Source organism: Protopterus annectens, chromosome 6.part0, assembly GCF_019279795.1.
Source record: "Protopterus annectens isolate FY-2018-M chromosome 6.part0, PAN1.0, whole genome shotgun sequence".
Classification (NCBI taxonomy): Eukaryota; Metazoa; Chordata; order Ceratodontiformes; family Protopteridae; genus Protopterus; species Protopterus annectens.
The window spans coordinates 480,348,130-480,363,114 of NC_056737.1; the positions used below are offsets into that span (position 1 = coordinate 480,348,130).

The 14,985-nt window shown below is 40.9% G+C and overlaps 1 protein-coding gene across 1 annotated transcript in view; it reads left to right on the plus strand.

Annotated features, from left to right (window-relative positions):
- The window catches only part of STARD9 (StAR related lipid transfer domain containing 9), a 1,457,104-nt gene that overhangs the window by 779,486 nt on the left and 662,633 nt on the right, over window positions 1–14,985 (plus strand). Inside the window, exons 11-13 of the mRNA XM_044073541.1 lie at window positions 1,777–1,874; window positions 7,171–7,377; window positions 8,174–8,271. Of these exons, the coding sequence (XP_043929476.1) occupies window positions 1,777–1,874; window positions 7,171–7,377; window positions 8,174–8,271 (403 nt within the window). The remainder of the gene's footprint in view (window positions 1–1,776; window positions 1,875–7,170; window positions 7,378–8,173; window positions 8,272–14,985) is intronic.

Genomic DNA, 14,985 nt, shown 5'->3' on the forward strand with positions numbered 1-14,985 from the left:
GTCCTGTATATTTTTTAGGATAGTCCTATGGGTCCAGAAAAGACTGGGTTACAGTGGAAAAATATCAGGGTTGTCTTGAAAGATAATATCAAGATATGCGCTAATGAAATGGAAGAATCACAAGGTGAGTTTGGAGACATGGCAAGTGTGGCTTCTTGCCTATAGGGGTTTACAGGTGACTTAGCTTCCTAACCTTGATTGCTCCAGTAGAAGTGAAATTTTCAAATCTGTAGCAACTTAATGTATGTACGCAGGAGACCTGTTGTCATGGTGACCTCTTGCATAAGGGCTTGTCTCAGCTGTACTGTTCTAAAAATGTCACTTTTATATTATTGTAGTATATCTAGTTAATATTGGTACCTTAGAAGGTGGAAACGTATTTTTAACCAAAGAATGGTTAACTCAGAAGTTAACTAGAGTAACTGCTTCTTTGGCTAAGGCAGGCCCTTTGGGATGGGCATATTGTTTCAAAAGCTAATGTTTAGAACCAAGCTTATGTGATGCTGCAGAAAGGCATTAAGTAAAGATTATTAAAATTACTGAACTTTTACATTTTTAAGTGAGTGAGCTAATGTACATAGAATGGATTCTGTCAAAGTCTTAAGCTTACATGATGTTTAAAATTGGATATGAACACAATTGTTGTGACCTTATTCAAATAGACTAGAGAGATATTTCTGTATGTAAAGCACACCTACTATAAAAGTTTACCTTGTGTGACCCATAAAGGTAGAGATAAACTGCACTGTGCATTACATACTAAGATGTGTATTTATTTATTTTTTTTGCACACTTTCTCCATGCTGTCAGTCATCAGACCCCTTCTGGCCAAAGAGCTCATTCATTTTCCATCACTGGGGTGACAGTTGACTGGGAGGGACCTTCATTCTGACAACCATTGGGGGGTTCATTTTTTCTTTTTCTTTTTTTAATTTATGCCCTAAAGCTCCACATGAACACTCAGTTTCCACAGCAGAACGGAGATGTACAATGAAATTCCCTGGTTATACTTGGCAAGCAGTTGTATCTCCTTCCTTCTAGCATGAGGAGGATGATGTCACATTTCCAAACCTCCTTCCCAAGTACCCGCAACCCTTCCATCCCCCAACAAGAGGTGCGTCTACCATTCCTCTTCATGTCTATCCCTTCCCGCCTGGCCCTTCTAGTGCCAGGTTTGCTATTCAAATCCCAGTCATATGGGTCACAAGAAGAGCTCCAGTCCTCTGAGCTATGGAGCCAGGCTCCAAGTTGCTAATGCTTATGTCTCAGCACTGTTGCTCTGAAACATGTTAGATGGAAGTCTATACTGCCTAGACACTTCACCCCATCCCAATATATGAAGCACTTTTCTGGGCAATGCATCTCTGACTGGTGCAGTGAATGGATGGAAATCAGATCAAGTACTACAGCGCACATTTTAAATGAATGAATGTTGAAAGATTTAACATGGTATAAGAGATTCATTACACTATGTCTTGCCCTCTCCTTGTCTTTAAGTGGGTGTCTGGTGTAGAGATTCGGATGACTGATGTAGGAGTTCATATCAGGCACTGATGAAAGTGACCGTACAACTAATGTAATGATTTTATAAACCTATGCTTTTGTGGCTTCATTTGCCAACTTTCTTAAAGATGTTTTATGGCAGTGATGTCAAAGCAGGTTTCAAGCTCTGTCAGACAATTGGAAGAATTGTAAACAGATTTCATCTTGTGATATGCATTAATGTACTTTTGCAGGAGGCATGAAAAAAAAAAACTCATACCTGTTTGTTTTCAGTGAGCGAGCAGATCCTAATTACTGCAAGGACAGGCTTACTGAAGGCTGTAACATCAACAAGTCCCTCGTTACACTTGGTATTGTCATCTCTACTTTAGGTATGATTTCTAAGCTTATATATCCAAAACTGCATATACGTTTACCTGGTACAGTTGCACCCAATGCACTAATTTTGTATTAGCCAGTAACATTTCTGTAGATGTGGTGCAATGAATTTTGTATATTAGGTAATGTAATGTTGTGAGTTAAAATGTTTAGTTCTCAATGAACTGTGTACATTAGGTGATTTAAGTTAAAATGTTAAGTTTCAGTATACATTTCAATCCACGGTTTTCAAAGCCACATACTCTTTTACCAAAGCTGAATGATTGTTGGTTGTCTGTTAAACTCTTGCCAGATGATACTTCAGAGCTGGATTCCCAGTTACAGCCATTGGCTGAATGATGAATCTCTGTAAGAGGGCTGACAGGGAGATGTTATTTTATTTTTTTTGTCTGACTGTAGCTATACTCCTTGTGACCACTAAAGTAGAATGACTGAAAAAGTGCAGTGTACAATAACCACACTAAATACCACCAGCATAATAAATAGAAAATGCTCATAGTCATGGTAGATACCCTGACATAGATGTTAAGCATCTTATTGGATAATAAAGAAATCATAAAAGGCTGGATGAAAGCTGTGGTTGTTCAAATTCATGAAAGAGGCATCACAAATAACCCAGGAAAGTACAAGCCATTCAGCATGATGTAAGTGATGGGGACAATAACGGAGGTTAGTAGCATACCTGAAGAAAAGTAGATCAGACATAAAAACCCTGCCGGTCAGATCTAATGCAATTTTACACCAGATCCGGATGGTTCAACCCATTTCAAGTACTCTGCCTAGGACTTTGACTCAGTATCACATAAAAGGCTACTAAGCAAGTATAAAGGGTTGGGACTGGGCAAAAGACTAATAAAAATCAGTGGAAATATGTTTCAAAAGGAAAACATGGAAAAGAGTGGTGAGAGGTTTCTGGTGATGGTAAAAAGCTAATCGGGTGTAGTGCCACAAGGGTCATTACTAGGACTGATGCTTTTCATCTTTTTTGTTTGTTTCAGCTATGGCATTAGTTATTGAAAACATGATCATGTGGGCCAGCTCTATGGCACAGATAGATAAAGCTTTAACTGTGGCCCAGCCAACCTGGGTTTGATTAGCAGCTTGGGCATCTGAGGTGCTGGCAGGAGGGAGGATGTTCATCTAAGCATTCCCTGCAGAGGAGCATAGTCCATAAAGTCCATAGAATGGAGTAGCCCACAGATGTAACAAGTAAACACAAGGGAGGCTGAGTATCAATGGGTAGGTCTTAAATGGGAAAAAAGGTTTCTGGGTGCAAGCATTTGATGGCATAACCCCCAAGGATGCCCTCACACTGGTCCCAAACGTAGAAAGAGACAGTTCGGGGGCAGTAGGAGAGGCTGGTTGACCCAGAGATGAATGGAAGCACTAGAGTATCCAGAAAGAATGAAGCATAAGATGACCAAAAAATAAAGCTGGGTCATTATGTTTGCAGGTAACAAAATATTGGGGTGGCAGTTAATGATGGAGAAGCAAGCCTAACAGTGGAGATGAATAGAGTGATGGACTGAGCAGTAAAGTGGCAGTTGAGATTTACTTACAAATACCTGCAGAGTGCTACAGTTAAGGCATAGTACTGCGTGAAAAGAGTACAGGCTATGGGAGGTACCTCGTGTCGAGCTTGACCAATAGCGACACTTATCAGTGGTGCTAATAGTGCCAAAAGATCAACAGGCAAAAAAGTGGCAGCCAAAACCAGTAAAACACAGGGATGTGTCATGAAAGTAATAATCTCCGAGGACAGTGAGGTTGCCATGTCATGCTAATAGATGGACCCTAGCAAAGCCCCAGTTGGAATATTGATTTAAGTTTTGGACAACATATATAGATAAGAAAAATAAACATATACAGATAAGGAAATAACACTACTAGAAAATACTGAGAGGACGGAAACAAGGGAATTATGGGTGATGGAAAGAGTATGCCATGCAAAAGGACTAGTGGAGCTTGTCTGGCCTGATGGTGCTGTGGCAAGATGTCATTGTATGCCTCCTGCAGCCTGAGTTCAGAAATAGACTACTTGAAGGATCATCCAGATGAGAAGATCCTTAAGGTGCAGACAAACAGTGAATGACACTGTTAAACATGTGATGATCATGTGTGTGCACCAGTCATGATGATGTAATTGCATGTTAGGTCTCTTGGTAAGGAATGTGATTCACAGCTTCAGCATGATGGGTCCCCATTGAGTCCCTTACTCCACAGCTGATATGACTTGCACAAACAAGCCAGTTTTTGAGTAGCTGGGGACCTACCTAGTGAAGGATGCATCCAGGATTGCAAGTAAAGTAGCTAAGAGATACTTGAAGAGAGCAAAGGTGGGAGTAAGGATAAGTGAGAAGGCCATAGGGGCATCATATATGGATTGGAGGATAAAACTATACTCATACTGATTAACAAGAGGAACAAGGAGATAGAAAATAATTTGCAAGAACACAAAATGAGGTTGTGGTGGAAAATAGTTAAAAAGAGTAGCAGGGCAGGAGGGATCATCATCTGCAAACACAGTGTAACATCTTCATTCTTGACCTAAGGAAATGTTACTTTATGGAAAAGGTGGTGGATGTGCAAAATATACTGCCAGAAGGGATGCTGAAAAATAAAACTTCAGACTATTTTAAGAAGAGGGGAGTTAAGAGTATGAAACAAGGAAGCTGCAGAATACTGCATGGACTGGACATAGTAGACAATGTGATTTTTGTGTGTAAATAAAAATGTGTGTGTGTCTCTCTCTCTCTCTATATATATATATATATATATATATATATATATATATATATATATTTGTGTATGTGTGTATGTGTGTGTGTATATATATATATATATATATATATATATATATATATATATGCACACTCACACACACATATACACACACATAAATATATATATATATATATATATTATATATATGGATCTGTACTTCTGCGAAAGTGCATTTTGTCGATAATGCACTTTCACGGAAAAATTGAAGTGGGGAAAGGGAATATTCCCTTATCCCCACTGTACCACGATCTCAACAGGAGTTTCCTTAGTTGTACATCAACAGTATACATTGATGTACAACTAATGGTACATGCAAACTGCATGTTTTTTTTTCTTTAGCGAAGGTGCATTTTCGACAAAATGCACTTTTGCTAAAGTGGGCTTGATAAAGTACAGTTCTATGAACCGTACTATCGACAAGACTAATAGGACCCATATATATATATATATATATATATATATATATATATATATATATGTGTGTGTGTGTGTGTGTGTGTGTGTGTGTGTATATAAAACAGTAGTCTTCCAGCATGTTGTGGAATATCTGGGAGATTCAAGAAGAGCATGTAGTTTGCAGCTGCTCTTATTCTTGTGTGTTCCCCTAAAGTCAAGAGTTCTGTACTGGAAAAGACCCTGCCCTGTAAAATCTTAAGGCCATTGTATTCTCATTACAATAGCTAATTTTCTGTAATGTGAAAGAATATCTCTTCATCTGCAGTAGGGGAGAAGAATTAAGTAGAGAAGTTTGACGATACCTTGTTGCAGAATTCAAAGTATGTCACCTTACTTTTCTTAGTGAACCAACTAATCACCCGGGAAGGCCATAAAATTAAAAAAAAAAGTTCTTAATATGAAGATACTGGTGAGAGTCCAGTGTACCCATGGTTGTCTGGCATGGCTGCCACCTCTGACAGTGCAATGTCTGATAAAAGGAAAGGTTACAAAAAAAAAGTTGGCTGAACTGTAAGACATTTTATTTAAATATCTAAAAAACTGGAAAGTGGAAACTGTAAATTATACAGGGGACCAGAATCATAAATGGACTGGTATACTAATCCAGAAAATACAGCAAAAAAGAGTGCACAAGGGTGTTCATTCAAAGTAGCATGACAAAATTGATCTGGATTCATCCAGTCTCCACATTCTGGGGCTCAGCATTGCAAACCCAGCATTTTAAATTGGTTACATGCCCTTTGGTATATATTTCTCAGGTAAAAAGCTGATAACACTGCAGTGTGACTAAATTAGCTGTTGATTGCAAACTAGGGGTAGTTATCAATTCCCATTCTGATACTCAAATTCTCCAGCATGGGCTAGACCAAAGAGATGTTTGGCATGTTAATCATTGACTTGCCCTCAGCACCAAAAAAATGCAACATAGTTTATTTTGATAAAGCTAGCACTATTACAGCTTACCATTTAGATAACTTTCCACTTAAGTCTGACACAGACATTAGGGACTTGTTTGCCTTTTTGAAAACAGACTCACCTTTGACCAGCATGTCTCTGTGGTGGTTAGAAAATCCTTCACTTTGCACAACTTATCCTTCATGGTATCTCCTCAAGGTCCCTCTTTATTCTGTTATTGTGTATGATGTCCCCTTTGTTAAGCACTTAGCAAAGCTCTTAAACCAGCTTGATAGACTAGACCTTGCTGTTTCTTCACCAAAAAGATGTCCAGTCTCAGTACCCTTACCTACGATAGACAGACTAGCAGTGGGAGCAAAAAATCATTTTGAATTTGTAGCATGTAGGATTAAGGAACAGTAATACACAGTAAAAAGAAAAGATTGTCAGAGTCTCATGTGTAATCTTTTAAGACAAAGCAAAATATTTACTGGACTATACAACCTAAGATTTTTTTTCCTGCTGACAACCTCACTTCTCATGTGATAGCAATGCCAAGTCTTTCGGCTTTTCCCAGTTAGGGGTCGCCACAGCGGATCACTGGTCCGCTCATGATTATCAGTGGATTTTTATGGTGCTGAATTGCCAGCCTGACCCCCAACCTTCACGGAAGGCACACCCATTCACGCACGCACCTACCTGCATGTCTTTAAAGTTTACGCAGCCACAGAGAGGACATGCAGACTCCGCACAGAAGGAATTCCAGCCAGGAATCGAACCGAAGAGCCTCTTCATGTGAGGCAGCAACGCTAACTGCTGCACCACCGCGGCCAGATATCCCCAATATTACTAGGTGCAACACTGAGTTAAGGATAGTAGTTAAATATGATTTGTCATTTGGTGTTCCATCCAACTGCTTTTCTAAATAACATATTCAGGTAAATATGAATTATTAGTGTGATATGCTTACAAAGTGTACATGTGACTGTCCATCAACAGATAAAAAACTGTTTTGCATTTGTGTTGCACAGCCATTTACAATGAAGTAGAGCACTGACATTTCTCTTTTGTCTAATTTTTAGTAACAAATAATGTCATATATATTGTTGAACAGTTTAAAGGGCATAAGATATAATTTGTCTTTTTTTTTCAAAGCCCAAAACTCACAAATGTTCAGCAGTTGTCAGAGTATCAACAGTATAATTAGTGAGGGTGATGTAAGTTTTGCCAGCAGTCACTCCAGCATGCCATCCTTCACCAGCAGTGGCAGACGTCAGCCTTACATTCCGTATCGGGACTCTGTTCTCACTTGGCTTCTGAAGGACAGTCTTGGTGGCAACTCTAAAACCATCATGATTGCAAGTGAGTATTAAGCACTGTATCTTTGAGCACCCTCTACAGGTCACAGGAAGTATTCCATGCTACTGTATATTAAAAAAATTAACAAACTGTAATGCATTTAAGTCTTCTAATCCCGATTTTTTATTTTGTGTGTGTGTTAATTTGTTTGTTCATTTTGAGTACTTTATCTTTGTTTGCCTGCCTTCTTCCTGTTCTCCTCTCTGTTTCTGTCTTGTACTGCCTTTTTGTATGTTGTTTCCCAACACATCTGTTTTTTTTTTTTTTTTTTTTTTTTTTCTGGATCTGGGGGCTTGTCCCTCCATTTTGCTGCAGTTTTCCTGATTTAATCTTACTTATTTACCTGCATATGTTTCAATGTTTATATATTCATCCGAGAAGGCTTCAGCCATAGTTGTCAACCTGTCAGTCAACTTGCAGCATGTGCATTTTCCCTTGCCTTGCAACATTTTGTGATTCTCATTTGCAGAATTTCATCCCTGCAGGTGTAACCCTTGATTTGTATTATTTTTCTCTGTTTTGTCTTCTCACTTTCCCAAGAAAGAGATAAAAGAGGTACTGTTTTTGTAGGTCTACCTGGTCATTAGCTATACTAAACAATTTAGAGGGGGTGGGACTGAAGTGTCATTGGTTAGATACAGCTAGCTGAGTACTGCTTGGGAATGCATCTGGTGTGTACATACGGTAGTGTGCATATCTGTCAAATATGCACACGTCTTTATATTTGTTTTTATATGTGTATTTAATTTTACTTTCCAAGATGACCAGGTGTACTAAAATATATGATTTGCTTTTTCAGCCATCTCTCCTGTAAAGTCCAGCTATAGTGAAACTATGAGCACTCTACGATATGCAGCCCATGCCAAGAACATTGTAAACAAGCCACGTGTGAATGAGGTAAGAAGCAGACCCCACACTTATTTATAAAATGTACATTTATATGGTTTGTTTTGTAAAGAACATTAAAAGAAATTGCACAGATATTTTTCAAAAAGTAATAGCATCGGGTTAAATGAATATATAGTATATTGAACTGTGATTATGCTCTGAAATCAGGAAAAAGATAACGTTAAGCACCTTTCAGAAGGCCTTAGTGTGAGACATGATCGTAATCTTAAATTATCATCACTTCTTTTCAAACCTGGGAAGAATGAAGAGGTCTGTAGGTGGTTTGTATTTTTCTCTTGTTTTCACTTTCCATATTATTATTCTTGGCTTTTGAGTTTCTTTTATTACTGTTTGTTAGACACATTAGAGCTGCTGTTTAAAAAAAAAAAAACATCAGAATTCTATATTAAATGCATTGGAGAAGGCAGAAAACAGGTTATTTTTTTCAAGCTGACAGAAAATCTAAAAGCCCAAGCCACGCCATTTAAAGGATATATGTATGCTTGGAGAGAAATATAGTGGTTAAGGAAAGTTCAGCTCATGTGAAATGAATGCATAGGAAAAACATAAATTTTACACATGTAGAAAGTGGGGATAAAGCAAAGAAAGGGTAAGACAGATAAGACTTGAAGGGAGGGTAGAAGCACCATGCAGTAAATCACCAGCATATCTCAAGAGGATGAGTGTGCAGAATGACACCAGTAAAGCTGAAGTGGAGGATGGAAATAGTTGGAAGGGTGTCATCAGTAAAGCTGAAGGGCAGGCTAGGAATATTGTGCAGTATGAAAACTGCAAAGCTGAATGAGAATATGGGAGCAGTCTGCAGGATGTGAATAAAGCTGAAGGTTAGGATGGGAACAGTGGTATAACACCAGTAAAGCTGAAAGGAAAAGTAATTTCAGATGTATCCCAATTTCATTGGTCAGTTGAACTATGTGATTGCAAGTTTTTGACTTCGGTTTAGACAGTTGCCAAAGTAAAATGCCATCACAAACAACTGGTAGACAATGGATACTTAAAAGGCCAGAAGGCAGTGTGTGCTGTTCTGTTACAAAGAAATAGGTAAAATGAAAGTTATGAAGTGTGGACCATTCTTTTCATATGAGGTAGTTCCAGGAAGCAGTTTTGATGCAGAGACTGGTGGAGCTTCTCCATTGCTAATGTGACTTCAGAAACCACACCTGAAAACATTCAGTTAACTGAATGTACCAGAATGCTCTTGTACCAGATTTGGTGAATCTCCTGGGATTAAGATATTTTTCTGCATAGAGTAAGTCTTTGTCTTATATATGTATATTCGAATAAAATTTAGCAGTTAACCACATAGTAAATCTTTTAAACACCACTTTGGAATATATGAATTGACAGGCTTATAATACAGTAGGTGGAAAATGAATTTACCTGTAGAAACAGAGGAGTGCAGGTCTGCTGAAACACCACAGAGATCAGTGCCAGCACTGACCTTTTCAGTGCCTTATTAATGGTGTCAGACAGAGCCCAAATGCCATTACTTCCCTGTTTTGTGATAATGGAGTTGGCCAGTACTTTGGATATAACAGAAAGTATAGGAATTTTTTGGGGGTGTCAAACATTCAGTAATCTGCATTCACTAACATCCTATTTGGTGAAGCTGCTACTACTGATTTTATAAAGCAGAGTAAAGGATCTACGGTCTTTGTGCATTGAACATAAAGTCCAAATATCTTAGTAGTTTGCAGATATTCCAATTTGTGTCGGAGCTGGTGAGTTCAAGTGCTGAGATGCATCTGTGTCCTTGTCATTACTTTTTTTTGGGGGGAGCTGTTCTTAATAAAATGTTTCTTGGATATTACATAGACATTTTAATATATGTAATTTTTTAGCAGAGTCCTATTAAGATGTGATATCATATGTCATGTCTTTTTTTTTTTTTTGATACAGGAAGAGAGTTAGTCTTGACAATTGATTTTCTCAAGTGACTACTAGGAATCTTTGTAATTCCATGTGTAGGTTTTTTGGTTGGGTAAAGGTTGTTTTTATTATTGTTTGTTTTCAGCCTGAGATCTCTTTTTTCATATATACATTAAAATTCAAGATTATAATTTATTTATTATGGATTTAAATCTGTTATTATTAAACGTTAATGGTTTAAATAATTTAAAAAGTGGGCAAATCTTCTAAAGTATTTAGAACTTAACAAACCAAATATTATATTCCTTCAAGAGACACGTTGCTCTTCAGAAGCAGGTAATCAGTTTTGTTATTTTAATAAGTATACAACCTTAGCACATTCCCCCTATAAATCTAAAAAAAGAGGGGTAGCTATTTTATGGACAACATGGAATGTTAAGTTGTCCAATCTCGCCTTCGTTCTTGCTGGATGGGTTTGGAGCCGATCCTCGGCTCTGACTCGGCCATTTACTATAGCTCGAGAGCTCTTTACCAGCTCGAGGCTACCCCTTATCCCAGAATGCCCAGCGCCAGCTACCCAGATCTCGTTTGCCGCTTCAGCTGCGAGGTTGTGTCAATACTGGCTCAGGCTTAGTATAACTTTTTTGCTCTTCTTAAAATTCAGTAATTTACTTCAAAAGTAGTATTTTCTTCACTTTTCTATAGTAGTTTGTAAGTTATTTAGTCCTAAACCCCTTATCTCACCTTTGCTGTGTTTTTTTGCTGTGTTGGCCATCGCTCCATAGTCGCTAAGCCTTCTGTTGTTTCCCAAACTCATTTAAATTAGGGAGTCCCCCCCCCCCCTTTTAAGGACTGCCATTTAAGTTAGAGGCTCTCCTTTTTAAGGTTTTATCAATATAATTTTTATTATTGTAAGTGTGCCTGTTTGTGTGGTACTTCCTTCCTTTTTTCTTAGTATGTCTAAGGAAGTTAAATCCTCAGTGTTCAAAAAGTGTGACTCATGCTGTCAGAAGATATCTCTGACAGATGGGCACACTAGTTGTGTTTATTGCTTGGGGGCTCTGCAACTGCAGGACTCTTTTGCTATTTATCATGCCTTTAGTCCAAGGGTCCTGCAGGAATGGAAAAACAAGCTTATCCTCCATGGATTATCAAAACCGGATTCTCCAGCTAAAGCATCTCAGCCAGTGAAACCTTTGAAACCAGTCAAGCTGTTGGCTCCATGTACGGAACCGACTTGTGAACTAGACAAACCAAGTGTGTCGGGGCCGGCTGGAACAGACAAGACTACCCCTCCGTCGGCTCCAGTTTTTACCTTGGAGCCATCTCGGAGCCACAAAAGAGCTAGGTCTCCTCCTTTGGAGCTGATTCGCTCTGTGCCACAATCACCATTACTCCAAAGCAAATCCAGTCATCACTCATCTTCCCACTCCTCTTGATCCTCGAGGTTATCGGATCAGAATGTGGAGGAGTGGTCAGTAGGTTGCTTAAGTCACAGGCCCTTGCTAAAATGCTTTCAAGCCCACCTCAACAGGCTTTGGCTCCATCCGCTTCGATTTCAGTACTTCCTCCGACTATACTTAGTTCAGAGCTGGAGTCCATGGACACTCCGATAGTGGTTCCTTCGGCTCCGATGACATCCTCATCGGCTCTGACGCTGGCTCCGATTACCTCAATTCTTCCACCCATCAAGGTGTCTGGGTGCCGAAGCTCGCTCATCGGCTCCGAGGGGAGAAGTGGCATTGGACCCTTGTCCGACCCCGCTGTCCCTCTCTGAGCGTTGGCTCAGTTGAGCTTAGCTCACACATCAGCCTCGGAGCCATCACCCTCGGTGCAGGGTGGTGTTCCGGTCTCTTTGGAGCTGGAGCCCTCCTTGTGTCGAGACCGTGGCACCTTCGAGGTCATCCGGAAAGTGCTGTCCCCACAGACAGCTCCACTATCGGTTCCATCGGCTCAGTCCCCCTTGGTGCCTGTGACAACCTCTGCTCCTCCTCCAGCCCCAAATATAGGGAACCTATGTCCCAGGACACCCCATTGCGTGAACCCTCTTCTTCTGAAGCCTCCCCAGAGCATTCTAGGCAGGCTCCCCAAAAGAAGTGCAAGAGGAAGCATCTAGACTCCCCTGAGTCTGTCACCTGAGATACAGACCTGGATGAATTGGAGGGGTCCCAAAGGTCCCCCTCTGAAGATGTTTCCTTTTTAGACATCCTTGAGATTCAAAGGCAGAGGCGTAGTTGGACTTTCCTAGCCCCCTCCAAGGATGAGTCTGTATATCTTGACTCATTTGGTTCCCGACCTTCCACCTCCTGGGTGTCTCCGCCGTTTGATCCACTCATGTCTGTAGTGTCTTGAAAGGCTTGGTCAGCTCCAGATTCCGTGGAACCTGTCCCGAGGAGACCCAATAAATTCATCACAGCCCCCAAAGACAAAAGTTTTTAACTAAAGGGGTCCCAGTTGATGCCATGGTGGTTGCAGTAGCCACAAAGAGAGAGTTAGCTGAAACCTCATCTGTCCATCCACCGAATAAAGACTCTTGTATGATGGGCAGATATGGGAAGCAAATGTTTTCTTCAGTGACTTTCTCCCTTAGGTCCCTGAATTATCTTTCCCATTTTACTAGGCTTCAGAGGGATCTCCTAAAAGCCCTTGGAGATAATCTACAAGATCCTACAGCTGAGGAAGCTTCAGCCAAAGTAGCTACCCAGCTTGCGACTCTTAATTTAATAGTCAACTCTTCCATGAGGTTTATTTCATATGCAGCTGATGGTGTGAGTAGAGCTGTGGGAACAGGAGTAGCTCATAGGAGACATTCTTGGCTGTGGCTGTCAGTTTGTGGAACCTTTCAGTGTGTCCTTCACCAATACCCCATTTGATGCCTCCTCTCTCTTTGGGCCTCAGTTGAAAGACACACTTACCAGGTGCCAGCAGGAAGGCAAGACACACTCTGATGTCGGAGTCCGTTTTTCCACTCCTACCAGACCATACCCAAAAGGTCAGAAGGGTGGAAAGATGTGGTTTCGAAAATCCCAGGGACCCTTGATACACGTGGAATTTTCCCCTAGGGGCAGAGGAGGAAATAATAACAATGGCAGACGCTGCCCTCGTGGCAGAGGGGGTCTGCAAAATCAGGGTGACAGAGATGCGTTCTCTTCCAAACCCTATCAACATCCCTGAAGGGGTGCCCGACTGCTCAACTCTGGAGGCAGTCAGGGGAAGGCTTTCATTGTACCCATCCGCCTGGCAAAATATCACAAAAGACAAATGGATACTAGCCATTATATCCGGAGGTTACAAGATTCCCTTTCTTCGACCCCCTTTTGTTTCAAAAAAATCCATCCCAGATGTTCCACCCAATCTAAGGGATCAAGCAGTCACAGACGTTTCAAGGCTGCTAGAAAAAAGAGCCATCCAGGAAGTTCCCGCAGACCAAGTACGATCCGGAACTTACTCAAGATTCATTTTAGTGCCCAAAAAGACAGGGAACTAGAGACCAGTTCCAGATCTCAGCAGGTTAAACAAATCTGTACAAAAAGAAATGTTCCGGATGGTAACACTGCAGTCCATTCTCCGCTTTCTGGATCAGGACAATTGGATGTGCTCCATAGATCTTCAGGACGCGTACTATCATATAAAAATGGACAGACGGTCCAGGAGATTTCTACGCTTCTGGCTAGGGGCCAGTCATTACCAATTCAGGGCTCTGCCCTTTGGTCTCACCACAGCCCCCAGGGTGTTCACCAAATGCATGGCAGTAGTCACGGCTCACCTGAGACGTCAAAGATTCCAGGTGTTTCCTTATCTGGATGACTGGCTTTTCACTGCTACCACCAGGCAACAACTTATAGAAGCATGAGATTACACCATCACATCCTGTGCTCACCTAGGCATCACAATAAACTTTGAAAAATCTGCCTTGTTGCTCTGTCAGTCTATTACATACATAGGAGCAGAGCTAAACACAAGAAAAATTATTGTAAAATTGCCTCAGGAAAGAGTTTCCATTATTCAAAAACAGGTGTCACTTCTCTTGTGGAGCAAAAGAATTCAAGTAAAATATGTTCTTCAAGCTCTAGAGTCCATGGCAGCAGCCATTCTTCTAGTTCCCTTAGCACGCTTTCACATGAGAATCCTTCAGTGGCTTCTTTTCACGCAATGGTCCTTCCAGGAATTAGCCATGTCTCACATGATGCTAATTATGGAATCTTGCAAAAGACACTTTTCCTGGTGGATGGTCTCCCCACTAGTTACTCAGGGCAGACCTTTCATGGAATCCCATCCGGTTGCCACAGTGACCACGGATGCTTCCCTGATAGGGTGGAGGGGGCATTATCTAGGGAAGACTGTCCATGGCACTTAGCAACCTTACGAGTACCACTTGCACATCAACGCACTGGAGATGAGAGTGGTGCTCCTAGCATTGCAAGCTCTTCAAGATTCTCTCCCTGCCGGGACTATTGCAATACAGATGGACAATATGTCAGTGGTTTGGTACATCAGCAAACAGGGTGGAACCAGGTCTTACCCCTTGTGCCGAGAGGCCCTCAGACTGTGGCAATGGGCAATTTCCTCCCAGCGTTTTCTGACAGCCACGCATATCCCTGGGACATCCAACGTAATAGCAGACATGCTCAGCAGGGCTATCCTAATGCCTCACGAGTGGTCTTTGAAACAGGAAATTGTGGATCTTATTTTCTGAAAATGGGACCAGCCTTATTGCGATCTCTTTGCCTATCCCCTCAGCAACAAATGCAGCAGCTACTTCTCCCTAGTTCCTCCTGCAGATCAGATTCTCAGGGATGCTCTAGTCCACGATTGGCCTCAAGGACTCCTTTA